The 27,335-nt window shown below is 35.3% G+C and overlaps 5 protein-coding genes across 8 annotated transcripts; 1 reads left to right on the top strand and 4 right to left on the bottom strand.

The window, feature by feature from the left end:
• Window positions 1-2,708: 2,708 nt before the first annotated feature.
• LOC18037463 (extradiol ring-cleavage dioxygenase) lies at window positions 2,709-6,846 on the bottom strand. Its single transcript, XM_006426331.2, has 3 exons — window positions 5,214-6,846; window positions 3,752-4,122; window positions 2,709-3,269 (listed from the first exon to the last, which is right to left on the bottom strand). Exons 1-3 carry the CDS (start codon window positions 5,589-5,591, stop codon window positions 3,077-3,079), a joined length of 942 nt encoding a protein of 313 aa, XP_006426394.1. The 5' UTR covers window positions 5,592-6,846; the 3' UTR covers window positions 2,709-3,076.
• Window positions 6,847-7,010: 164 nt separating this feature from the next.
• Window positions 7,011-9,139, bottom strand: LOC18036991 (extradiol ring-cleavage dioxygenase). Its single transcript, XM_006426330.2, has 3 exons — window positions 8,763-9,139; window positions 8,268-8,638; window positions 7,011-8,154 (listed from the first exon to the last, which is right to left on the bottom strand). Exons 1-3 carry the CDS (start codon window positions 8,997-8,999, stop codon window positions 7,962-7,964), a joined length of 801 nt encoding a protein of 266 aa, XP_006426393.1. The 5' UTR covers window positions 9,000-9,139; the 3' UTR covers window positions 7,011-7,961.
• A 1,977-nt stretch (window positions 9,140-11,116) lies between these two features.
• On the bottom strand, window positions 11,117-13,550 carry LOC18036990 (extradiol ring-cleavage dioxygenase). The gene is made up of 4 exons (XM_006426329.2): window positions 13,307-13,550; window positions 11,912-12,147; window positions 11,436-11,806; window positions 11,117-11,315 (listed from the first exon to the last, which is right to left on the bottom strand). The coding sequence occupies exons 1-4, from the start codon at window positions 13,548-13,550 to the stop codon at window positions 11,117-11,119; spliced, it is 1,050 nt and encodes a 349-aa protein (XP_006426392.2).
• A 1,517-nt stretch (window positions 13,551-15,067) lies between these two features.
• Window positions 15,068-18,048, bottom strand: LOC18036984 (ribosomal lysine N-methyltransferase 3). The gene is made up of 5 exons (XM_006426327.2): window positions 17,983-18,048; window positions 17,504-17,876; window positions 17,193-17,395; window positions 16,289-16,565; window positions 15,068-16,006 (listed from the first exon to the last, which is right to left on the bottom strand). Exons 1-5 carry the CDS (start codon window positions 17,991-17,993, stop codon window positions 15,314-15,316), a joined length of 1,557 nt encoding a protein of 518 aa, XP_006426390.1. The 5' UTR covers window positions 17,994-18,048; the 3' UTR covers window positions 15,068-15,313.
• Window positions 18,049-19,023: 975 nt separating this feature from the next.
• Window positions 19,024-27,137, top strand: LOC18037688. Of its 4 annotated transcripts, none has more exons than XR_002904582.1 (12): window positions 19,024-19,140; window positions 19,655-21,081; window positions 21,931-21,938; window positions 22,858-23,033; window positions 23,183-23,243; window positions 23,340-23,438; window positions 24,195-24,289; window positions 24,555-24,668; window positions 25,097-25,164; window positions 25,431-25,541; window positions 25,718-25,984; window positions 26,224-26,314. XR_002904582.1 is itself a non-coding variant. In XM_024180234.1 (12 exons), the coding sequence occupies exons 2-12, from the start codon at window positions 19,745-19,747 to the stop codon at window positions 26,951-26,953; spliced, it is 2,379 nt and encodes a 792-aa protein (XP_024036002.1). In that variant the 5' UTR covers window positions 19,024-19,140; window positions 19,655-19,744; the 3' UTR covers window positions 26,954-27,137. The 4 variants fall into 4 exon arrangements, 3 of the variants coding, with proteins under 3 accessions (XP_024036002.1, XP_006426388.1, XP_024036003.1); XM_024180234.1 differs by lacking the exon at window positions 25,718-25,984 and adding an exon at window positions 26,843-27,137 and having other exon boundaries at window positions 22,891-23,033; window positions 26,224-26,455; XM_006426325.2 differs by lacking the exon at window positions 25,718-25,984 and adding an exon at window positions 26,843-27,137 and having other exon boundaries at window positions 26,224-26,455.
• Window positions 27,138-27,335: the final 198 nt, after the last annotated feature.

Here is a 27,335-nt window from a genome sequence, read left to right as displayed (position 1 = left end):
TATATATATCGATTGTACAATAAGTTAATAAACAAGGGATACTTGTTGCTTTGCTTGCACAACAATCTGAAAGCTTAGCTATGGCAAGCTCTCAGCCATTTAAATTAAAAACATTTCTGTCACGCGTGTACTCACATTTGAAATAGATTCAAGAGAGAGAGATCAACAACCTCAACTTTTAAATTACAGAAACTGTGAACATGTCTCTATATTCCATGCAACTGCATGCACTGCCGCTTCAATAATAACCATTAATGAAAATAGTGGTATTGTGGCTGCTTCATTTTCTACAAAAAAAAATATATATATATATATATACCACTATATATGAGCTCACAAGGGCAGCAAAAATAATTAATGCATATGTTTCCTATATCATCGTTTAATTTTATATGATTCGTAGCTAGGTTGAGGCCTCTGATAACCTGATAATATATTTAGATTATAGATGCACAAAAAAATTAACAGACACACGAATTGAACCCCACTAACTCACTAGCTTAATTTTAACGATGTAGCTGGCACATTTTCTTTCGGTGTGAATGTAGCTTAGTTGGTTCAGTTAACAAAAAGAAAGAAACAAAAAATTCTCATTGATTTAATAAGATAGAATATATTGTTTACTTAAGCCAATGATGAAGGGAAGAAATTATATTTATGAATTAGAAGAGTAAATTGCAAGTTCTTTGGAAGTTTGATAATATATTTATTCCTATATTTAAATGTCTGGGACTGGATTGTATTTATGTGGGTGCCATTGAGCTGGCTGCTTTTTTCTTTTTTGCCTCCTTGTCTGATACCTTGAAGCGCTAGATTTGGTCTTGATGCACTTGAGCTTTAATATAGAGGAAACTTTATAGCTAATGCTCAAGTAATGACAAAATTTTTTGTGCTTATTAAATATATAAAAATAAGAGTTCCCATCAATCATTTCCTAGCTCTCTATATATATTATTTCTTATTGTAGGCTAATAATCAATAAATCTATACCTTTTTTTCCGAAAAATAAAATCTCTTAATTTGTTCACTTTAAAAAAAATATTAAATTCTTTTTTATTTTTTTGTGTGTGTGCTTGCGTGTAAAATAATATTCAAAGGATCAGCATAATATATATGGGCGAACATTATAAATTGTACAAAGGATAATAATAACGAGTCAATTTATACTAATTAAAAAGGTTGATAACCTTTATATTTGGATAGCAATAGTGGGGAAAGTTACACTTGATCATTTGGCGGTATTACAAATGGAGCCACGAGTACATCAATGGACCAACAAGTTTTGTTCACTAAAATGAAAAATCATGAGTTTAAAAACATCAAATCACTCGAGGTGAAATCTTTTATAATATAATTTGAACAGCTATTTGCATGCACTAGAATAATCCTACTCTATCGCTACAAATTTGGTGGCTTTTGTATGCTAAAATTAATCTCTAAAACTACTAAAACATTTATGGGTTAATTTGACATTAAGGATTAGGCATATGTTATTTTAGTTTGTGGATTAGTCCAAATTATTTTACCGATGTAGGGAACAAAATTTTAGTTTTGGGTTAATTTTAGCCTACCACTTCGTGAAGTGACAATCTTCAAATCGCTCATTTTATTATTGAAAATATCAAGTTATCCCTCAAAATTTATTATTTCTCTGTTATTTTTAATAGGTAAAAAGATAAAATAGTATATGTACATTTTCCTAACAGTCAATTAACAGAAAAATGTCAAACCTAGGTAGACTAATTTTCATGGGTCCAAATCTTTCTAGATTTCTCAAAACACACATAAATATTTTAAATATTTATAGTATGCTCCCTAATACTTTAAAATATTTTTATTTTGTGCCTATATGACTAATTTTTTGAACGGATTAAATTTTATCTTTTCGTATTAAAAAATATTTTAAAAAATAAATATAGAAATTAATTAAAAGCTACAAATAGAAAATATATAATATTTTACCTTTTTCATATTTTTAATTATTATCATTATTATTCTTTTTTTCATTTTTTAAAGCTACTTAAAGAAAATATAGATATAAAAAAAAATCAAAGAATAAAAGAAAAATGCTACTGACAAATGAAAGGAGTAAGGATGAGAAAAATAAAAGGAAAGAAAAAAAAAATGCTACTGAATTCATGTACATGGAAGAAAAAAAAAAACAAATGAAAGGAAAAGGAGTATAGATGAGAAAAATGAAAGGAAAAAAAAAGTTACTGGAGTCATGTACATGAAATAAAAGAAGAAATGAAGAAAAAGACAAAGAACGAGTAAGGATGGCGAAAAAACAAATGAAAAGAAAAGATGAAGGAGTAAGAATGAAAAAAAAAAGATGAAGAGAAATGAAAGAAAAAGACAAAGATGACATTATCATAATTTATATGTGATGATTCGTCTGGTAATTTATTTAATTAACATGTCTAATTTAAAAAAATTATCAATTTATTTAAGCTCATTAAGTTATTTCAAAATTTTATTTTTTAATTTATTTTTCAATGACTAGCCATACATCAATTACTTTTATCATTTTCTAATTACTAATCATACATCAATTACTTTTTTTTTTTAGTCTCACAACGTCATTACAAGAATATTTTATTAACATCAAAATATTTTTATATTTTTATAAGTTAACGATAATCAATGGTTAAAGATAATAAATTTTAAGAAGTAACTTAATGTTTTCAATAGATTAGGGAACGATTTGTTGAAAATTGTCACGAGGAGCAGACCGAAATTAACCCTGTATAAATTAACTAAAAAGTAGTTGTTGCTAAATAGTTGAACGTCTTTACATAAGTCTTCAACAATAGGTGGGGCGGACCCATTCTGTTTTTTTTTTCCTTTTTTCAAGGGGTTTCTCCCTCGGGTTATTGGAGACGTGGACAAAGGCGGCGTTCAACTATAGAGCTGCAGCACTGTTTTAAGATTCTGCCCATAAATTTAACTTACATTAAATAGGCAAAGGTGGGTGCTGTACTGCTGTTTTTGACAAATGGTGGGTTTTGGGTGGGATTTAAGTTGGGTGAGTATCATTGTTCAATGGTATATAATACAGCAAGGCTGCAATGGAAATTTATCTGGATGTTTTAAACCGGTACGAGGAATAAGAAAGAGCACCATAATGCCAGCTACTGTGAATAAGTTCGGCCTTAGCATTTGCGCCAGCAGCACCCATAGCAACATGCAATGGATAAATGTGTTCCGGCCAAGGATGAGCCTTTTTTGCGTGTGGTGCCTTCTGCTCGTAGTGGTTCACATCCTCATAACTGCAGGAAGAATCAAGTACTTCAATTCTAAAAGCAACTGAAAATCTTTAGAACAGTCTGAGCCGTTCATGAACATTACAGCAAACATGACTAAAACATTTACAGCCCCCACATAAATAAGGAGTTGCGCAGCAGCTACAAAATCGGAATTTGATAGAATATAGAATAATGATATACAAACAAGAGCCAATCCTAAGGAAAAGGCAAAATAAATTGGGTTGGTAAATAATACCACTCCCAGACCTCCTGATATAAGACTCCATCCCAGAAAAACTAAAAGAAAATCGTGTATTGGTCCAAATGATAAAAAATAAAATGAACAGCTTCTAAAAGCAATGGCCACTCCATATCCTGTCCCAACCATAGAAACCATCCCTAAGAAACAGTGTTTAAATGGTGTAATTTACAGAAAATCAAAATCAAACTCAAATTGACAACATAAAACTAAGAATGGGTTCTAGCAGCAAACATTAAATAATTACCTTCCTTCGAGGAGAGCATCTTTAAGCCAGTTATCAAACTCCAAAGCCCATGATGAAATGGAACTGCTTTCAAATTGAAGAGCCCTGAGGTTGTGTGTCGCACTTCCAGAACCAATTATGAGGACTCCTTCCTCCTTGAGAGGGGCCAATGCTTTGCCTATGTTGTAATGATAAGTTCCAGTATGATGCATCTGAACTGAGAGCTGGCACACAGGAATATCAGCTTCTGGATACATTAGCATGAGTGGAACCCACGCACCATGGTCAAGCCCACGTTTTCTATCTTCATTAACGTGCTTGATGCCAGATGCTTTGAGCAAATCTTTGACCCTCTTTGCCAGTTCTGGAGCTCCTGGTGCAGGATACTTGAGCTGGTAAGATGGGCAGCACATTACTAAAGTAGAAATATGCACGTCTGTGAGACGTCATCAAGTCATGCACTCTCAAGCTTTCTTCATCCCATTAGTATTAGCATATTAGAACTTCAATACAACTATTTCACCATATTTGTGATGTATGCAACTGATAAAATGGCTTCCTCCACTATTACATTAACCACGATTTGAATTGATTATGACCTTTCGAATTGTATCAATACAAACATATAACAGATTGATCACAAACCTCATTCAACATTGACAAAATAACCTTGATCAATTGTTTTTTCAATTTCCCTTCCAGTAGCAATATTGTTCATGCATTTCAAAACAGACCAAAATTTTGCAAAGTATTTTCCCTCGATTTTGATTACAACAGCAACACGTTGAATCCTTAAAAGCAATTGATTCATTTTCCTTTTTTTACATGAGATATATACAGTCAATTTTATAGCGCGTCATTGTCTTCATCAAATTTGGCAGTTTATATAACTACAAACCACAAATACAAGAGGTTTTGTTCTACTTTAAAGTAAAGACATGACAGTAGAAGTAGTAAATATAAAGGATGAAATAATTTCTTGATGAAGAAGAAATGGCCAACAAAAGTATGCCAATGCACGTAAATGTGAAAGATACTAGTAAAATATAGAGCTCTAAATAAAGAAAGTATTCCCAGAAATTTCTATAATATATTAGTTGAAAAGCTACAACCAAATCATGATCAAATTAACCCACAAAAATTGACCATAACCCAGCCTATCGACCACCACACAGTCAAAACGTGCACAGCACAAACCATAACCTTCTCTACAAAGTACAAAACCCACCATTAGTCTATTAGCATTATGTGAAATCAACTTTTTTTTTTAAAAAAAAAATATTATTAAGGGTCTAAATATAAATGATCTAAACTCGTCTTAGACCTACCAATTATTATGAATATTATCCAAATTTAAAACCAAAAGAAAGGGTATGGTTCATGAAATGCTCACATGGATATTAAACAAATTAAAAAAAAGGAATTTGTAATATGTTAAAAATTTTAAGAAATCGAATAGATATGGGAATGAGGGGATACGTACATCATACATCTGTTTGGGGAAGCCATAGAAATCGTGGATGGTATCGTTTCGCTGAACGACGTTGACAGAGGGAAAATCGGTATCCCAATGAGCAGATATCACCAGAATTGAATTGGGTCTCTGTGAGAAGACCTTCGCTTGCCATGCCTGTAAGAAACCCCTTGCCGGCAGCGACTCGTCGATAGACAACGTCGGCGATCCATGTGATATGAAGAATGTGTCCATCACACTCAACCGTGACTGTTGCCCACGTGTGACGTTCGATGGATTTGCAGAATAATGAATGAAAATGAAAAGAGTAACTGAATTTATAAGAAAAAAGAATAAGAAAAAGTTTCGTGCCTTTGCAGCAATAACTGGAATCTTCTGCCTCATCATCGAATGGTCCTATTTCTTCTCTGCGGATGTCTTTTCCCCCTTATGCCCAATTTAATTTCAAATAATAATAATAATAGAATTTAAGTTTGATACTTCATTACAATATGACTTATACAACTAATAAGATGATTAGATATGAAATTAATTTGTTATTATAAATAATATAAAAAGCATTTAAATATAAAAATAAATTGAGGGTGGGAAGGTTGACTACCCAACTATAATGCGTACTCATCATGAGTTGGTTATAACGGCAAGAGTTGATTTTGGTGTCTACTTTGATTAAGTTAATGTTACTGAAGTGGAAGCTGCATGTTTTACTCTCCAACTTGTAAGCGAAGTTGATTTACCTTCGTTAATTGTTGAGTCCGATTTGTTAACGGCAATTTAATCAGTATCATAGTATTCATATTAAACTATTTTAGATGATTTTTTATGTGCAACATCTACTTTTACCAAGGCATAGATTAACTCCATTTTTAAAACTTGTAACCAAGCAACAGCGAATGCCCATTTTTGGGTGGTAACAAGCAACAAGAGCGTGACGCGAGATAAGGAGGCTTGGCAGTTCGATGAGTCGTGGCCTACTGCTAACTGATGCAGCATCAACAATGGTGACTAGTGTCTGCAAAATCACAATCTTATAATTTTAGGGTTTCAATGTTATTGTTTATTGATTTTTAGGTTTGGGTATTTTATAATCTGATTGATATATAAATTATTTTAATTGTGCATAAAAATTGGAAGTTTATGTTGTCTATGGTGCTTTCAAAGCAGATATTTGGTGATTGCTATGAATACTGAGAAATGCCATGATGCTAGAGTTTGGAGTTAAAGATGTCTTAGGGGGTTTGGTTCCAGAACTCATAGTGTCCAATTAATATTATAGTTTTTATTTAATTTCTTAAAAAATAGCTTTAATTTAATTGTGATTATTTTCGGTCTTTATTTTATCATTTTTTTACATTCTATAAATATCTTTCCAAGAAAATAACGTGCCAGCTCTCAAGTAATAAATTCATTAAAAATGTATGGGTCCTCCAATACCCACAATCAATTCAATTTATATGGGGGCATTATGGTGATTTCAGTGAATAAATGTCAAAGCCGTTAAAATTGATGTTAAATTTTAACGAAATGAGTCTACGGTGATAATTGTTAAAAGATTAAGGTGCCCGGCAAAATTTATCATTCTTATGGGGTGGCGAAAAATAAGGAATATGATCATGAGCTCCGTTAATTTTTAAAGATCTTCTATCACGTGTCTTTTAATGATAATATATGAATAAAATTTAATTTTTTTTTTATTTTTTTATTTATTAATTATCAATTAATAATTAAATTATTTACTCAAATAATAATCAGAACCATGATAAAAAAATAACCCAAAAAACAATTAATTATCTTTTGTGTTGGCGTCATTCGGTGACTGTCGATCCGTTGAATTGGTGTACCTTTTCTTATGACTTTTGGGGATTAGTGTGCCTAAAATGCTTTCATGTGGAAAAACAAAGGAAAATGCTAGAGGGCACGAGGGGCGAGAGAACGGCAGCCGAAACGGCATATGTGACGCCGTTCCGGGTGTTCGCCCCACGTGGTTCTAGCATTTGAATAATAAAATATTAAAAACAGAGCGTTGAATAATAAAATATTAAAAAAAGAGCGCTGCTTAATTGTTTAGAAAACCGAGAAAACCGCGAGAGAAGCAGCATACAACATTCAGTAATGCCATTTCTCTCACCAGTGGCTCTCAACTTTCTTGATAAAAAAAATTAAAGAATTAAAAGGAAAAAAAAGCGCTGCTATAAAAGGAAAAAAAAAAGAAGAAAATGAGCTGTTCCCTCTCTCCCTCCCGAGGGAGATGGAGAGAGAGGCCCGAATTGAGTTTGGAGACGAAGAGAGGGAGAGGAGGAGATCTGCATCAGCTCCTGAAAGAGTGAGCTCGTGAGGGAGTGAGGGAGAGGAGGAGATCTACGAGCAGCAACTCGCTTGTATGTTGTATGAGAGAGAGGGAGCAGCTCACTTTCTTTTCTTTTTTTTCTTTTATAGAGCACTTTTTTTCCCTTTTAATTCTTTAATTTTTTTTTTATGTGTATGTTGTTTCCTCGTGGTTTTCTCAGCTTTTTAGACAATAAGCAGCGGTAAAAAAAAAAAAAAAAAAACCGCAATACATAATATCATAGGCATGCCTCTGAACCAGAAAAAAATCTTACAATTTCAAAGAAGACAAATAGAAAATGTCCAACCAAAACAATAATGTTGCGCAGTTATTCTCAAATTCTAGAGCTAACCGATAATGAAAACAACCAAATGGCATATATGTGTGTGTGTGTGTGTGTGTGTGTGTGTGTGTGTTATGTATTGGAAATTTTAATCTGCCGCAGTAAACTTGTACGAGGAGTAAGAAATAGTACCCAGTTGCCAGCTGGTGTGAATGAGTTCTGCATTTGCATTTTCGCCGGCAGCACCCATAGCTACATGCAGTGGGTAAAAGTGGTCGGGCCAAGGATGAGCCTTCTTTGCGCACGGTGCCTTCTGTTCATAGTGATTCACATCCTCATATCTGTATGTAGCAACAAATTAAATAAAGCATGCAGTTACATAAATTCAAAAATTTAACTTTTATCGATGTAATGCCATCTCTGTATGTATATATAATTAATTTATTACACTTACCTTCCTTGAAGGAGGGCGTCTTTAAGCCAGTTATCAAACTCCGAAGCCCATGAAGCAACAGAGTCACCATCAAATTGGAGAGCCCTGAGATTGTGAGTGGCACTTCCAGAACCAATAATGAGTACACCTTCGTCCTTGAGAGGCGCTAGAGCCTTGCCCATGTTGTAGTGATGAGTTCCATCCTTTCGGGTCTGAACAGAGAGCTGACACACAGGGATATTGGCCTCCGGGTACATTAGCATGAGCGGAACCCACGCGCCATGATCAAGCCCACGTTTTGTGTCCTCATTGACGTGATTGAACCCAGACTCTGTCAGCAGTTGCTTTACTCTCTTTGCCAATTCCGGAGCTCCTGGTGCCGGATACTTTAGCTGGTGTGGTGGTAACAATAAATTAAAGTCCAATTTTTTAACCACTGAATATATGAGATACAAATACATTTGATTCGTTTCACTTTTTTTTTTCCCCAAAAAAATGAATTTATAAGCTATTTACCTTGTACATCTGCTCAGGGAAGTTGTAGAAATCATAGATGACATCGTTTTGCTGAACGACGTTGACAGTGGGAACGTCGGTCTCCCAGTGACCGGATATCACAAGAATTGAATTGGGTCTCTGCGTAAAAACTTGCTCTTTCCATGCCTTTAAAAAATGCCTCGCCGGCAACGATTCGTCAATAGACAGCGTCGGCGATCCATGCGATATGAAGAACGTGTTCTTCACAGTACTCATCTATGTATATTTATATATTTTCGAAAACAAAGACTGATTTAGAGGAGAGAGCACCTACCCCTTAAATTCAATGAGCGAGCGCTGGAGGAAGGAACTTGAGTCTCTGCAATTCAAAGTTTGGGATTTTCAATTCGTGCAAGGTGATATGTATTAATAACTGGAGAAAGACGTAGGTGATGACCTCAGCACCACCTAAGCGGCTAATTAGGCTTTATCTGGAAGCCAACTTAGGTTAGGTGAGCGGATTTTATTATTAACTAAATTTGTTAGAACAGGTCCATAGTTTGAGGGTAATTTTGGTATTCGAACCATTAAAGAATAATAAGATTCTTTTTTTTACACGTATTTAAAATTAACTAAATAAATATAATCCGATTTCACATATGAGCAAGAGTATGCCAACAGTAATTCCAATTATCTCAATTGATGTGGTTAAAGTATTATTTTAGTTATGAAATTTAAAATAAAATAATAAAATAAAACATATTAGTTGGATTCAAAGTTCCAACTACACACCAGCAAGGCAGCAACCACCGTGTGCTCACCAGACACAGGCTAAATTCACCACTCGAATGAAATTTATTTTTCTTTATTTTTCTGTTTTTCTTTTTTTTTTTCTCCGGGAGTCTTACCACCCATCATCAACAAATTTGTATTTATTTCAGTTATAGAAGTTTGGAATGGTAATTATTTATTTAAGTCCAATGTACATTTACTTAGAGATCAAATTTTTAACTCTAATTGGACCGTCACCCTATTCTCTCTATCAAAGATTTTCTTCTTTATGCATTGAAGAGTATTTGACTACAAAAATTTCTTGTTGAATGCTATAATTCATCAATCTTTACAATAAATCATTTGGTCTTCAAATTACAACATAGTATTTATCTTATAATTACAACATAATATTTAAATGAGAGTAATGATAGCACTAAGAGTTGCAGATGTGAAAATAATAATACATGTCTCTTTGATATGACTTATTTAATTATTGTAACTACTTATTTAATTCCATTAATTTTCTTAAAAAATTATGTTGTTATTTGATTTTTTTTAGTAAAACTTTTGAAAATTAAATAAGCCATTTTATCTACAATAGCAAAAGCTCAATTTTTTAGTTTTTAAAAGTACATATTGAAAAGATAATTTAAAATGTTAAAATATCTAAAATATTTTTTACTTATTTAATAATTCTATTTCAACTTTTTCATAGTATAACTTTACAAAATTTATCCATTAAAATAATATTATAATTTTTAATAAAAACCCTCACCTGATGACTAAATAACTAAATATTTTTTATAAAAATTTCATTCATAAAAGCTCTACTAACTAAATCATAGTTATACTAAATGAAGCTCATTTAAAAAAAATAAAATGCAAAGAGTTTTGTGAAAGAGGCAAAGCCCAAAGGGAGTTTGTTAAATTATATATTTCCTCTATTATAATTGCAAGAGTGAAGGTTTAATAACATTAATTATGGGTTCTAATTTAATAAAACAGCTAGTAGCACCAGTCTTGAGAGAAAATTGATGAGAGGGGTTTAGAAAGATGGAACTCGGGCGTCAACCAGTTTCAGCTGATCATTGTTACGTTATAAATGGACTTAACGATTAGCCCAATTGGACTTGAAACTGCAGGGAAGGCAGCATGTGTGCCAGTGCCACTGATAATTGAAATTGATTGTCAAGAATTTGTGGAGACTGGAAGGGAATGCAGCAAAACTGGAATCTTTGGGACCAATGATGGTATCCAAGAGATGCTAAAAAAACTAAATCAGCTGCGATATTGCAACACTTCAACCCTCTGTAATGGCACTGCCCATTCTGTTGTCAAAGTGGCATTAAATATTGTAGAACCTTTAATGTGGCTGCGAATTTGTCCAGCTCATTTGATGTATTTATTCAATAATGGTTCTGAATTGTTGCACTCTAATATAGTCCCATACAATGCATCTCGAAGCACCGAAAGCACCCTTGCAAACAAAAATTAGTCTTACTCCCAACACATGAACACACAAAACACATTGGCAATAACTCATCCAGAATTTGATTTGATTTAATTTTATTCGAGAATAGAAGCAAACTCGATGGCATAAGTATGTGCAGTACAAAATTTCAGCTGGCAGTGGCGGCTGTAAATTTGTAAGAGGAACAAGAAAGAGAACAGAGTTGCCAGCTTTGGTGAATTTGTTCAGCCTTTGCATCTTCGCCCGCGGCACCCATGGCTACATGCAATGGGTAAAAGTGTTCTGGCGAAGGATGAGCCATTTTCCCATACGGCGCCTTCTCTTCATAGTGGTTCACATCCTCATATCTGGAGGAAGATCAACAGAATAGAGCAATTAAATTTTTTTTTTTCTTTTCAAAAAGAAGAAGAAGAAGAAATCAGCGGATGCGCCGCTAAAAGCATTAGCACTTCCACATACATGATTACCTTCCTTGAAGGAGAGCATCTTTAAGCCAGCAATCAAATTCTGACGCCCAGGAGACAACCGAATCGCCATCAAATTGTAGAGCCTTGAGATTGTGAGTGGCACTTCCGGAACCAATAATGAGGACGCCTTCGTCCTTGAGAGGGGCCAGCGCCTTGCCTACGTTGTAATGGTATGTTCCATCCTTTTCGGGCTGAAGCGATAGCTGGCAAACCGGGATGTTGGCCTCTGGATACATTAGCATGAGTGGAGTCCATGCCCCATGGTCCAGCCCTCGTTTTGTGTCTTCTTTAACATGATTGAACCCGGACGTCCTAAGCAGCTCCTTCACCCTCTTTGCCAAATCAGGAGCTCCTGGAGCTGGATACTTTAGCTGGTCCCAGGACCAGGGGCAGAGTTAATTGATTAATCAATAAACAATACTGAGATTGACAATTTTATACCAAAAATAGATTAAAGTAAATAAAAGTAATTGAACCTTATAGAGTTGCTCTGGAAAGCCATAGAAATCGTAGATGGTGTCGTTTTGGCGAACGACATTGACAGTGGGGACGTCGGTCTCCCAGTGTGCAGATATCACCAGAATCGAATTGGGTTTTCGCAAAAACACTTGCTCTTTCCAAGCCTTGAGAAAATGCCTTACCTGTAACGATTCGTCAATAGGCAACGTGGGCGATCCATGTGATATGAAGAACGTTTCCATTACATTCACAGCTAAGCTTGCAAATCTTCAACCTTCTTAGATTTTTTGCTTCTCACTTCTTTGTCATGCTGATGCGAAAGCAAAGAAACAATCAATATATATATTTTGTCTCCTTGCCTTGATCTTCCAAAATTTATTTTATAATCGATTGTCTCCTATTTCACTTTTTGGTTCTACTTGCTATAAAATAATACGTAAAATAAGAAGATGAGCTTTTGCCAACTCATATGATGCATGCAAAAACTAAAGAAAATCAAATTACGTGATTGTGTCTCTTCTTCTCTAATATAACATCTTATATTTTATTGCGTTTACCTTCTCCCAGGACCTTGCTTGTAAATTATGTTACGACATTATTAAAATTAATCTCCAACCACTCAATAAAAAAATACTATATATGTAGATAGTCGTTGTGTGCTGCAGTTGGTGACCAAGCCAACATTGGAAATCAATCACTATGCTTCTCTGATTCGAGCTATCAAGGATTATCTAAAGATGGATTGGCAAGTTTCTGTCTCCCATATTTACAGAGAAGCTAACTTTGCAGCGGATTATATGGCGAGCCTAGCTTTCTCCATCCCTCTTGGTCTTACTATTTACCATACTCTCCCGTTGGGAGTTAGCCCCTTTTTGTTTAAGGATGCTTATGGGATTGCCCATTCTCGCTCGGTTGTTCTTTAGCTCTGCTTAGAGCCCCTTTTTTACCAAAAAAAAATAAAAAATACTATATATGTTTTTTTTTCTCTTTTACAACTAAGCTAACCAATCTTATCTGCAGTTATCTTGATCGATAATTATTTGAGTGCTGCTAAATATCGGGAACTCTTAGAGAACGCTGAGAGAAACGGCAGTTTGTGCTGCCGTTTCGTTCTCTCACCTCCCACACCCCCTACGTGAGTAACAGATATCTGTCCCCCATGTGACTTTCAAATCATTTTCCTTCTTCCACTTCCTTCTTCGCTTTCAACAGATCTGTTCCAGCACTCCTTCACTCCCTCTCAACTCCTTTTCCTTTCTATTTTCAACTCCTTCTTCAGCATTCCCACATGAACTCCAACTCCCACAATTATTTTGGTAATTATATTGTTGATAATTATTTTAATAATTAATTTACGATACAGTCAAATTGTCTTAATAGCATCTAGTCTTTCTTTAGCCGAGCCTCAAAACCTCCTTCAGGTAGCTTGACTAGATGGTAAGGCATGTGAGTTCCAAGAAGTCTATCCCATATTGAGAAGAATGGCTGAGAATAGTTGTACTTCAAGCCCTGAAGTTGATGGTGGACATCGTGATAAGCGGTGTTGTTCTGGAAGAACAAGTGGAAGATATTGCCAGGCAACCAAAGCCCAGAGTGATCATCAACAGTTTTAATCACAGCAAAGCAGAAAAATATCACGGCTGTTCGTGCAGTCATTCCCGAGACAAGAAAAGAGAGGGCTCCACCCAAAGTGTCGAGCAAAAGTCCCTCAAATGAGTGATTGTAAAGGGCGCCAATTGTATAAGGAACAACCAACCTATGGTGCTGAGAGTGGATATGACGATACAAGAAGTCTATCCCATATTAAGAAGAATGGCTGAGAATAGTTGTCTCTTTAATTTGCTCAAATGATGCCTTATGTTTTGATAATAAACATATATATTTTGCCATTGTGTGGTGGCTTCTATCAGTTGACGAAATTTTTAATTTCAGTGCCATATGAAATCTTAAGATGGAGGCATGTATATTCTGTTGGAATTGAAGGGACACTTATTGTGTAAATAGATATGTAGGGTAGATGCATCTCTTTTGGATATTTTAAGTTCTCATGGAATAAAGATTGGCATTAAATATGTTAATATTTGTTTCTAATATCTAACTGTGAACTAGGATGCTGTTAGAATGTTGAAAGAATTGTACTTTCAAATTGTAGAACTCAACAAAGCAGTTTAATATTTGAAATTAATGGGAGCAAGTTATCTTGGTTTGTGATGAGCAAATAAGTGAACAAGAAACGAAGGAGAAGTGAACGAGTGAAGGAGCAAGGAGAGAACTCAAACTTAACTTTGCTTGGTCATGAGCAAGGAGAGAACTCAAACTTTTACGTGGGGGGGCAGAATTCACTTGGCAAAAGTGACTTGAGTGTGGGGTCAAACGGCAGCTTTTGGCAAAAATGACTTGAGCTGAAGTATTTTTTCACGTGGGGGTTCGCTTTCTTAGTCATATTGAGGGGAGCTGTGAAAATACGAAACGGCAACACAACATGTCATTTCTCTCAGTATTATCTTAGCGTTCCCGACCTTTAGCATTTCTCTAATTATTTCTCCAGCATGTATTCGTATTTTTTCCTTCTTGGCCACATCATAATCCTTTAAAAAGCCATGTGTTAGTTAACCGATTCCTGCGCTGCTAAGGTACTTGACTACTTGCTATGCATCCCATAGCATTTAATGACTTAAGAAGAGCTTTATCGGTTTCTTTTACTCAAATCACCCAAATATTTTTAAAAACCTTAATTTATTTTTATTTTTATTTTTATTAAAGAAGACAAAAATCATCCAACCAACTTCTTCTTTTTTTTATTGTTTGAATTAAAATAAGAGTAGCATGAAATTTTTTAAAATAAAAAAAAAATTCAAAAATAATCAATTTATGTGCTTTTTATGAAGCTGATTCTTTTATTGATTTTTCGCTGATTTTTTTTACTGCAATAGAATTGCATATTTAGAGGGCATATTCATCATAATTGATGCGGTTCAACAAGTTTAATATTTTGGGCCAGAATTCTAGATGATGCACGTAATTCACACGTTTTATTCTGATTAAAGTCAAGCATCCCCATGGAGTAGGGAGAAAACATCAATATAAACATAGATATTGGCTATAAACATTTGTTAGATGCATAAATGGTGCGTAGAAATTTAATAAGAATAAAATTCAACTAAATAGGGTCACCTACAAAAATGAGGCATATGAAAATAAAACGACGGCGTCGCTACAGTAATTGTCATCATTTAAATAAAATAAAATAAAATTCAGTGGTAGATTCAACAACATATCGATTACCTTGCGGCACATTTTGGGGTTGCTGATACAACTGGGTAAAATTATGTGGCAAAAAGGGGCTCCGAAGTCCGAACATGTGATTTTCCTCACAAAATTGTAAAAAGAAAAGGGAAACCTGTACGGTGAAGCAAAAATTAGAGGAAAGAATGTTGCAGCCCGTTCCTCTTCAATCTCTTTCCAGTCGGGCCTCTCTTAGCATTTCTAATTGACAGCATATGAGTAGCTGCATAAGTTCTCAACTTCTCTAGAATCTTTCTCTCACTTACACGCAGCGACAAAGAATGGTACAGCTTCCTATCCCGTATTGAACAACTTCTCAAGAGTTCAATATCATCTTCTTTTGAATTTGAGGGATATAAACTCTCCCGCATGTCTGCAAGTGAAGAGATGGCATTGCAAACACTTTCAGTTAGCAATTGTTCTTCGCTCATCTCCGAACCTTTTCCCAATTGAATATTGTTTTTCTCAGACAAAATTATGCATAAGGCTTCATCGTAACTCTCCGTAGTCGATAACTTAAGATCCAGCTTATGATATACATTTTCAGTTAGTAACATGATGTATAACAATATAAGCAGCTCAATTTGGGGCATTCCATCAGAAGTTATCTCAAAATATTCAGAGTTCTGGCTTTGACATGCAGAGTAACCTAATTTTCTCCACAAGGATAGCCTTGCTCTAATATACCGGCTAGAAAATAAAGATGAACTCCATTTAAGCACCAGTTCCATATCAATGTTCACAATGTCAAATTGATTGTCTGGCTCTGTGAACCCATATCTGTGGAGCAGTGCAGCATTTCCTATCAACCCATATGTATTGAAGACCTAAGAGAAGAATACATTTATAAGAACGAATAGAAACTGAGAAAAAAAAAGAAAAAAGAACTCCACACCTTCTTAGCATTCTAGCCATCCTTGTCCACTTTGCAAATTGAAAACAAAAGGCAATGAATAATGCACAACTCAAACAAATGAAAGCATGTTGAAGTAATAAATCCAAAGAAATCAATCAAATGTACATCATCTTTCAATCCTTTTGACTAGGACAACCAATAACAAGGATGAAGAAAACAATGCTAGGATACCTGTAAAATAGCACACACTAACCTCAGCTCCAGCTCTAACATCTTTCACCATGATCATTTGCAACACTGTTGGGACATCCTCCAAAGCCGAAGATTCCAAGTCACTTCCACCCAAAGAACTCTTCCCATTGGAAGGAGCAGAAGATTCTTCTCCATCCACGTGAGGATGTTCAGTTGATGGTTCATTATCATCAGAATTGGCAACCACATGATCATCATTGTCAGCATCACTGTCAGATTGACAATGTGAAGATACAGAGGTGAAGTGTACATCCTCGGCCCCAGTTTTATGGTTAAAGCTGCATAACAGAGGATGTGTCACATAAGAAGAGTTAATACATCGAGAAAGAATGGGTAAAATTCAGGGTAAGCATAAGCAGCAAAGTGTAATGTTCAGTAGTTTCAAACTATTGGAAGAGAAACTTCAAGACCATTATAAATTAATAGATATGGTTAAATAAAAGGACTGGTAAATGCATGGAATTTTGAAGACAAGATAAAAATGGACCAAGATTGGCAACTTAAAACAAATTGCTATGACAACCAGGAATAATGAGGAGAAAGAAGAAGATATAATTAGGTCCTAGAGAAGATAAGAAGGCCTACAAGAATATGTCTATTTTGAATATGAGATTAAGCTAAAATAGATGAAACTGATGAACCTGTGACACCTCATAGAACTGAAACCTATCTTGTTGATCTGCACGGTGAGACACTTGGCAAGCTGACACCTTTGCAAAAGAGTTTCAAATCAGTTATTTTAAGGTCTGCACTACCATTACTATCAGAAACGATGTCAACATCTACATATTCAGTGTATAAGCTATCAATTCATTGTTAACTGACCATTGACCCAAAAATATCTGAACCAATAACACAGATGAAATTCTGAGAGAAACCAATGCCAAGAGAGAATTTATACTTACAGGTCTGCCAAAGGGACCATCCCAGATCCATGGAAATCATCAATTTGGAAAGATCGAGAAGCAACAAGGCTTTTTGCAGCAAAGTAATGTTCAACACCAAAATAGTCTGGATTAAGCTTCACATTAGCTGAATTCAAATCCAGAAGGGGTAAAATATTTTGTTTCCAGTCCTCAAAAATAAGACCTTTGTCTTCTTTCACTATCTGCCTACAGAAAAAGCAAGAAATGCTCAAAACCCCTTATATTATATTATAAAGCAGCCATTTCAATTTCCACAATTTAACAAAGGCATCAGACATTAATTAAACTACCTCGTGAAGCTCAGTGCCGGAAAGAAGAGAATCCACTTCTTCAAGTGACCAAACACAAGGAACGCACTCTTGTTGAGGCAAGAGCTGGAGATACCCGGCCCAGGGAGAATCCTCACCTAAGCTCTTTTCATACATAAGAGCAAATGCCAAGCCTAAACTACCTCCCAAACCAGCTGACTCGATAATGTCACTTGCCCCACTGGTCTTAACAGTGAGGCATGCGCTCTTTGGTATAGTAGCCACCAAATCGCCTTCCTTCAAATCACCTAATGCTATAACAGAAATTCCCTGTTCCGGGTCATCTTTGAAATCGAGTGCGTCGCTGTATTCCAAGCCTTGTGATCTCATCCAACGCTTGAACGCTCTTACTCGCCTAAACATACCACATAAAAGCACGATACAATTTTTTTTTAAAAACAAAAACTTTCAGTAGACACAAATACATATTTCTTAAAAATGTGACAGTGTTCAGGTTTTACCTGGAAGCCATGATTGAGTTCAGCCGGCGGGAGCAGTTTCTGTTCTGTTTCTTGTAGGGTTTTAAGTTCAGGGAGATGCAGAACTGCCAGGCCAGGCCCGGGGCTTGAAGTGAAAAGAACCGTACAATTAATTTCTTGATACATCATCCCCATTAAAGCCCAACCCAAGCCCGCTTCGATTTCAACGATAAAGATTTTTTTTAAAAGATTTTAAGAAATAGTATTTTTGACTTAATTCGTATTCAAAAAAAAAAAAAATTCCAAACAACTAACTTCAACAACTTGAAAAATGAAAAGCATTTTTTCTTTCGCAGATAAAGGGGTATAGAAATAGAATTTTGGTGATTAATTCTCTTTTTATACTCATATTTAATTTATTTAATCTCGTGTACTGAATCGTTGCGAAAACTTTTAGTTATTTAATTGGAAATTTGATTGGTTTGGATTGTTGTATTTTAATTTTAGTTGTGACATCTATTTACAAGGAATTATTGCGTTTGTCGTTAAAAGGTTACGGGTGACCGTGTATGCTTTAAAGCTAATATTCGTACCATATAAAAAATTTTCCTATAAAGAATATTTTATTTCCTTCTTATTGCTCATTATATTAGAATAAATTATGCTTTGAATTCGCATATTAATTTACCTTATTTTTCAATGTTAGTCATTCCAATTTCTAGCTATTTATAGGAGTGGTGAGATAATAAATTGTGAAGCTAAATTTCAGATCTTCTTCACAAATCATATTATTTTTTATGTGCATGCTTCTGTATCTTATGTTGGTGTTGACGATTAATCAAGGGATGACATATATTTACTGTGATTCCGAATTTCGAAAAATAAGTGACTTACTGTTAATTATAATAACATTAATAATACAAATATACAATACACAGAACGAGGGGAAAGAGATTTACTGTAGATTTCAAGAGTAATTATGATGCCACGGCAATAAGCCCAATAGCCCGTAACAGTAAACTCTCTAGTTTACCGTTTAATACGGTATAGCGTAAATATCTCATCACACTGTACCGAGGGAAAATACCTTATGCCACCACAGTTTAATGAAATAAACACGAAGCCCGCTCGCAGAGACAGAAAGAGACAGAAAGAGAGAGGCTGCTTAGAGACGGAGGGAGATTTAGAACAGAGAAACAGGTACTAGCAGTGGGCGGAACTAATGAATTTTACTCTCTCTCTTTCAATATACGTTTCTAGGGTTTTTCATTTTACTGGTTTCATTTCTTTCGTTTTATTTTCTTCTATTTTTGACTTGCATTCTTAGAACCTCTAAGATCTGAAATTATTAATGTAATTCCATGTAAAGGAGAAATATTTGTTCGATATAAATTTCCTGTTTAAGACAATGCGTAAAAACATTTGAATTAAGCGTGTTTTTGTACTAGCAACTAAATGGATACTTAGAAATTGATGCAAAATGTTATGGGTTTCATGGGTGTTACTCGTCAGTGTTTCGACGGGTGACGTGGCTGCCATTAAGTTTTTCAATTATAATTTAATTCAGTGCTGTTTCTTGGAAATGAAGGTACTTTTGTCCCATTTCACTTTATTAGGTTTCCGGGATATGAAAATTTGGAGTTTTGAATTTGTATCTTTTTGGTTTTAATTCTGTGTCATTTAGTTTTATTGAATTGGATTCTTGTGTTTGCAGGTTCCATTTGGCTGATTTGTCAATTACGAAAGGAGAGGGTGAATGTGTCTTCAACTAGTTATATTCTGGCATTAATTGTACTGGATCATTATGAGTAGTACTCCTAAACGATCTCATGAAGAGGGTGGTCATTCCTCTTCTTCGAAATATCCGCAAGAAGATACAGGTGTATATCCGAAGCTAACAACTTCAGGGGTCTCGAATGAATACCCCAATGTCCCCTATGAGATGGCACAAGATGCTCGAGTGAAGATTTCTCGTAGTGAATCTCGTGATTCGGATAGAAGATCACCTTTGCATTCCATGTATCGGATGCCATCTTCTTCTTTGCATGATTCGCAAGTAGATTCTTATCCACCAGCTTCAGAAAGCAGGCCGGAATCAAAAGATTCCAAGGACAATCCAAGAATGGATAGCAGGGAGCTTTTTGGTGAGGCAAAAAAGGATGCACCTATTAAGGGTGATAAGGATGCAAGGTATGATAGTAGAGGAGATGACAATAAAGAAGTGAAACATGATCGGGAGAACCATACTGAATTGAAGAGTGATGTGAAGGAAGAAAAGGATGGCCATGGTGCTACAGCTAGTCATGTGAACTGGAAAGAGTCAAAGGAGTACCTTCGAGGAAAAAGATATCCTGAACCACCTGGTGGTGCCATGGATTCTTGGCATACGTCACGTGGTAGTTCTCAAGGTCCAGTGGAGGTTGGAAAGGATGGCTCAACAGTTGAAGACAAGGATTACTCTGAGTCCTATGAGGCTATGGGGGAGAACAAAGTTGATTTGAAAGGTGAGGATAGATTTAAAGATAAAGATAGGAAAAGGAAGGATTCAAAACACCGGGAATGGGGAGATAGGGATAAAGAAAGAAGTGATCGTAGGAGCAGCAGTATGCAAGTAGGTAATAGCAGTAGTGAGCATAAAGAATCAGGAAGGGAAGAGAGAGAAGCAGAGAAGTGGGATAGGGATAGAAAGGATCTTTCAAAGGACAAGGAAAGACCAAAAGAGAGGGAAAAGGATCATACTAAAAGAGAGTCATGGAATAGTGTTGAGAAAGAAGGTGTACAAAATGAGAAGGAGGTGGGAGATGGATCTCTCAGAGTGCCACAACCAGAGCAGGAAAATCCGTCTTCGGAGCAGAAGAAACCAAAAGAGTTTGATGGCTGGAAGAATATTGATAGGGAAGCTAGAGATAGGAGAAGAGAAAGAGAGGCTGACATTGAAGGAGATAGACCTGAAAAACGCAGTAGATGTTATGACAAAGAATCTGATGATGGATGTGCTGATGGTGAAGGGGGTGCAGAAAGAGAAAGGGATAATTTTAATTATGGAGTTCAGCAGCGTAAGAGGATGCTTAGGCCGAGAGGTAGCCCTCAAGTTGGAAATCGTGAGCCCCGGTTTAGGTCCCGTAGTCAAGATAATGAAGGGTGTGTTTCACATTTTCTTCTCAGATGCTCCAATTTCAACCATTTTTAACTTAATAGTCGAAATTGCATTATTTTGTATGTGTGGAAATGGAATGTGCCCCAACACATCCATCGTTACTAAACAAATTATTATTTACAATGGTGCATTTAATAACCTGGGCAGAGGAAAAAATAATCCTTCCGATTCAGAGATTTGTTCTTCTGTTTATTGTATATGAAGAAGATTAAGTTGGATTTAAGATGTTTATGATTTATCTGAAGTGTTTGCCTGATTGTTTTGGTATTACTAAGGTTCTCTGTGATTTATTTGAATTTTATAATGAGCTGAGGTTAGGACAAACATTTTTTTATAAGCTTGGAAAATTGCAGCTAGTGGATGCCTGAATCCTTGACTCTTTTAGAAACAACATCATTTAGGTTGTTTTCCAACATTCAATTTATAAAGATAAAGGACTAGAATTGATGATTTTTTATCATGAGCTCTAGATGAGGATGTTTAGCTGAATTTATTGACACTGTAGCATTTATTTATGTGTCATGTGCTACAATGCTTGTACGCCCTACATCACTTGTTCTATTAGTGATTTTTTTCCCTTTGTCCAATAAATGCTATTTCACCAAGTATTTGTTATTGACTTGTTTGTTATAGTCATAAAAATACTTTCCTTGACTTCACAAAATAAAAGTATTGAAATTGATTCAGTATCTTCATACAATAAATGGATTTTTATTGTGTGGCACCAAATCTAATAACTTACCTTTCTTGTTTTGATGGAACCATTTCTATTCCTTTTTTACATGTGTGGCTTACCTCTCACTGATCATATTTCTGCTTTCTTGCTTTTGCAGATCTCAAGGTAAGCTGCAATGTCTCTCATCTCAAGCTCAAACTTTATGTGCTTGTTTTGGTTGACAGGAACTTGTGACTCAGGAAAGTGATACTGTTCTGGGAAAAAAAAAAATCCTTTTGTCTTTAGGTTTTAACTTTGTTTCAGGGCATATCTGCGTGTGGATAATAACTGCATTGCCATACACATTCGGTTCATTTGTTCATGCGTCTGTTGATTTAGTAATTGCAAACTATTATGAGGGTTGTATTTCATCCTTTTATTTCAAAATTCCAAGATTGTTCTTTTCTGTGTTTGCTTACAGTGTTGTCTTCTCCGAAGTATATATTTTAGTAGCTATGACCTCATAGGGTTGTACTCTTCCTACTTGCTGCGAAGGTGGGATTCTTAATGTGTCTGCCTTGGCCTAGTATGACAAGCTTTCCCCAGTTGGAACCCAATGTTTTTGGAAAAATCGGAAACTCCAGTGAAGTCTAATATATTTAAATTTTTTTAAAACCTCTGAATTCTCTATTTCACGACTATTGGAGATGTAATTATTTCAGACTTGACATTTTTATTAGTTGTGAGCAGTTTAGAGTTCTCACTAATAATGCAGGTGAAATTTGAAGACTGTAAGTCTCTTGAAAAACGAAATGTCTCCCTATAATTGGTAAAGATTGAGATACTATTTTCAACTACTAGTTTAATTCCTTTTATTTGCTCTCTCGAAATTGCGGAAAAAAATTATGCACGGTTTTTGTCATTTCTTGCATTATTGCATCATTGCATACGAAGTGACAGGGGTTAATTCAAAACTATTGATATGTGGTGGAAATTGATCATCTGGTGCTCAGTGATGGAGCAGAAAACTTTTAGCTTTCGAAGTTAGATGAATTTCCTTTTCCCCATGTAGCTGTTTTAGTTTACTTCTTTGCTGGTGTTTCAGGTAAAGCTGAATTATCTTCTGTTGTTTATAAAGTTGGTGAATGCATGCAAGACCTGTTAAAGTTGTGGAAGGAGTATGAAGCATCTCAAGCTGATAAAAATGGTGAAATTGTTAACAATGGTCCCACTCTTGAAATTCGGATACCTGCTGAGCATGTTACTGCTACAAATCGCCAAGTAAGATCATGCTACTTCACATTATTCTGAAGTGTTGCTAGTTATAGCCTTACATATCAAATTCCATTTGTCTGGAAATGTGTTGATAGCAGTTACAACAGCATATTTTGTAACTCTACTTCTTAGTTATGTAAGTTCATTATGTTTAGGTCAGAGGCGGTCAGCTATGGGGAACCGATATATACACAGATGACTCTGATCTTGTTGCTGGTATGTGAGATCTATAGTTGATCTTGGTGTATTGTCTTTGCCTCACTGTTTTTGGCATATGAGATCTATAATTGATCTTGGGTTATTGCTTTCCAGTTCTCATGCACACAGGTTACTGTCGTCCCACTGCATCTCCTCCTCCATCTGCTATTCAAGAGTTGCGTGCCACAATCCGGGTTTTACCTCCACAAGATTGTGAGTGAATATAATGCCACTAAATTTTCTTTATATATGTTGCTAACGCTAATAATATACTGTAGCTCCTGTCGTATTCTACTTTGTCTATGTATATTCTGTTCCATATAAAAATCTTATTCAACTTTAGCTGTTCATGAGCAAATGTCACATGTATGTGCCAACTGATGTTTAAGGGTAGTGTGGCTATCTTCAGTTTGAGTTTACAATTAGTGGAAAAGAAGCTGAAATTGATATTTTGCTGTTTTTCTGATTTTCTAAAGTATTTTAGATCTTGACTTTTGTTTGGACTTGATGGTTATAGATTGTGTCTACATTTCTTAAGTTGTATCCAACACCTTGTGCCAAAACAAAACACAATCCTCATGTGTGTTCACAATTAGTAAGAAAAGTGTGTTTGGATAGACTGTGGTAGACAACTTGGGAGACAATTTTATGTCTCTGTTTGCAGAAGTCTTATTCCTGGATGACACTTCCACAGTCCTACTTTGTCGATATGGAGAAGTAATGTGCTGAATAATGCAGTGCATTATTCTTCTCTATGCTTATCATTGGCTTTCAACCCAATAATAGTTATTAGAGAATTCGAGCTGAGTTATTGACTGAAGCATATTCGGAAGCTGATTAATTTTTCTTTATTTAACTAGTTGTAACTTATGCTCACTTTTTATCTCTTTGCACTTCTGCAATTCCCATCACAATGTTTGTTTTACTTATGTGCATTTTAACAAGGCTAACCTCCACTAGCTTTGTTAGGTTACACATCTGAACAAAGAAATAACGTACGTTCCCGTGCCTGGGGGGCTGGAAGTGGTTGTAGTTACCGTGTTGAGAAGTGTTGCATTGTGAAGGTGACAAACTAGTTATCTCTGCCTTTTTCTGCTTCAGATGTCTCATTAATGATGCTTCATTTTTTCGTTAAAGATTGGATGGTTGCATGGATTGATGGAGTCGGAATTCAATCAATAATTCTAATTTTTTGGACTTAAAATGCCCTTTTCTTTTGCATAAAAACTTTAGCAAGTGCTATTGAGTTGGTAGAAGTTAGTAGCTTACAGGTTGTTTAACACTTTTTAATAGTTATGCACATATGAATTTCTGTTTTTTAAATTGCAGAAAGGAGGTGGAACTATTGATCTAGAGCCTTGTCTTACTCACTCATCAACAGTGGAGCCTACCCTTGCTCCCATGGCAGTGGAACGGACAATGACTACTAGGGCTGCAGCATCGGTATCACTCAGCTACTTATGTTTGTTGGGATTGCATCAGTGGATGACTTTCCATTATATCTCTCCATTTGTCCTAGTTCATTTAAATCTTTAATTAGGGTCAGAATTGGCAAATGTAGTGTGTTCATTGTGTATTCAACTTGGTAGATTGTCAAATAACACCTGGCATGGTGCACCTGGAAAACCCTCTTTGTCTTAATGTAGCTTATATACAGAAGACTTTCAAAGCCACCGAGTTAGGCCAGCTCTGAAAACCATCTGTCTTAAACAAAGCTTCTAAATGATTGTCAGATAACTTGGACTGCAAAGACAATTATGTTTTGAATCACATATTCTTGTGTAGCACATGTGGGTATGTGTGAGCATTTATGTATATGTTTTGTTTGTATTAAATAACAACTGGCTCGCTTTATGTTTTTCATTCTTCAGAATGCATTGAGGCAACAAAGATTCGTGCGAGAAGTCACAATTCAGTACAACCTCTGCAATGAACCTTGGTATGCATATAATCTTCTTTTTCATAATTTCTAGCATGCATTTACGTACATATATCAGTTTATTGTTGGAAAATTTGTTTGAATGTTTATGTGCACAGATAGTTGGGACTTTGTGACCTTGCTTTTCTCAGCATTACAGTTAGAAACAATTGAATATACCTGATAATTGCTTTTCTTGGTTTTTATTTATTTATTTATTTTTTGAATCCCTTCGATATTCAAGTGTTCTGATACTAATTGATCTGAATGCCCGCAAACTTATTCAGGATTAAGTACAGTATAAGTATTGTTGCTGATAAAGGTCTGAAGAAGCCCCTTTATACATCAGCACGTTTGAAGAAGGGGGAAGTTCTTTATTTAGAAACACATTCTTGCAGGTAGTCTTCCTATCTTGTTATTGACATAAATTGTTTGCACAGGTTGTTTGATTGTCATTTGGGATTTTGGAACATGATATTTTGTTTTAATAAATTTGTTATGTAATTGTTTTCTATATGCCTCTATTCTGATGTTATTATTGTCTTATTGCTCTTTTGTTCTTAATGCTACATAGCACCAATGATCAAATTAAAGAAACTATACTGAGATATGATCACATATTTACATCATCATGTGATTTCGTGGAACATTGTAATAAGACAATTTACAGATCAGATGCATTAAACCTGAACTTAACTGGAGATGCTAAGTTCCAAATTTAAGATCCGGAAGCATCCTAGTGAAGTTTCCAAGTTGATGGAATAGGATTAGACTTTGCTTTTATGAAGAGCTGCATATAGCTTTGAAGTTCTGCAGTCTGCTTGTTCCTGTTGGTCTTGGGGTACAACTTTCTCAATTCTTTTTTTTTTTTAATTAACTGATAGGATTTTCTCATTTCATATCTGTTATGAATGAAACTAGTCACTTGAATTAAAGTCTCTTGTCATTTGTTTGTGTAAGAAGAAATGATTTATAGCCTCAAATCAGAATAATTTTCTGGATTTTGGAATCTCTAAAGTACATGTGGCAATTTCTTGGTGATGGTTTGTATTTTCTGATCTTTTAAGTTGTTATCTGCAGGTATGAACTCTCTTTTGCGGGAGAGAAGATGGTTAAAGCTGTTCCAGCATCTGAATCACATGATACAGAGACAGAAAAGTCTCAAAATCACCTTTTACATTCCACAAATGGGGAAAAGAATGATGGTGATAATATTATGACTGATGTTTTTCGTTGGTCTCGTTGCAAGAAGCCCCTTCCTCAAAAAGTTATGCGTTCCATTGGGATCCCACTGCCTCCTGAGCATGTGGAGGTACTTCATCTCACTTGTTTCTTTCGACATCATTGCATGTTTAGAACTAAAACGAATGGAGGTTCATCTTTGGAACTTGGAAGCACTCCTGAGTTGCCAGAAACTTTGTATTGATGAGTGCTTGGTATCTACTTCCACTTTGCATTCTCCTATTGCCCATCTCAGCATAGGGCATGTTGGTCCAACTTAGCAAAATTGCATCTATTTTGCCTATCCAGTTAAATTTCCACATGTGCAATCATATATGCATATTGATGTAATATTTTGCATAGCAAACATGCATGGTGGGCCTAGCTTGGTATATAAATCCATCTGTTCTGTACATTGCTTAGAAACGATGTAGTTGTGGTTCTTTTGTCTTCTATTTGAATTTTTTTTCTTGGACAGGTAATAGAAGAAAATCTTGACTGGGAGGATGTGCAATGGTCACAAACTGGCGTTTGGATAGCTGGGAAAGAATACACCCTTGCACGGGTGCATTTCCTATCTAAGGATTGACAGTTGTGCCTGTCTCCTTGTATGTACAATTTTTTTTTATCTTGGTTTGATGTGTGAAACAGAACAACTCCTTGTAAGAATGCAATGCGAAATGACGTGTGATTAGAATATCTCTCTCACACTCGCTAATCGCTATTGACATTACATGTGTAATTATGGAATGTAGTTAATTATTTCATGAGTAGACTAGTGGATATCCAAGTTCACCAACTTCAGCCTTCTCAGAACTTTAGAGCGGAGGTTCTTGATTAGCAGAGTTTTTTTTTTTTTTGATTGGTTTTTTTTTTTGGTTGGGGCGGCGGGTTTTGGAATAAAGGCAGAAGAGAATTAGTTGTTGCATAATCTTGTAGATTATTTGAAAAGCAGAAGGGTGGCAAGATTG

This window comes from Citrus clementina, unplaced genomic scaffold (assembly GCF_000493195.1).
Source record: "Citrus clementina cultivar Clemenules unplaced genomic scaffold, Citrus_clementina_v1.0 scaffold_7, whole genome shotgun sequence".
Lineage (NCBI taxonomy): Eukaryota > Viridiplantae > Streptophyta > Magnoliopsida > Sapindales > Rutaceae > Citrus > Citrus x clementina.
The sequence above is the reverse complement of the archived record's forward strand: the minus strand, read 5'-3'. Positions and strand labels throughout refer to the sequence as shown.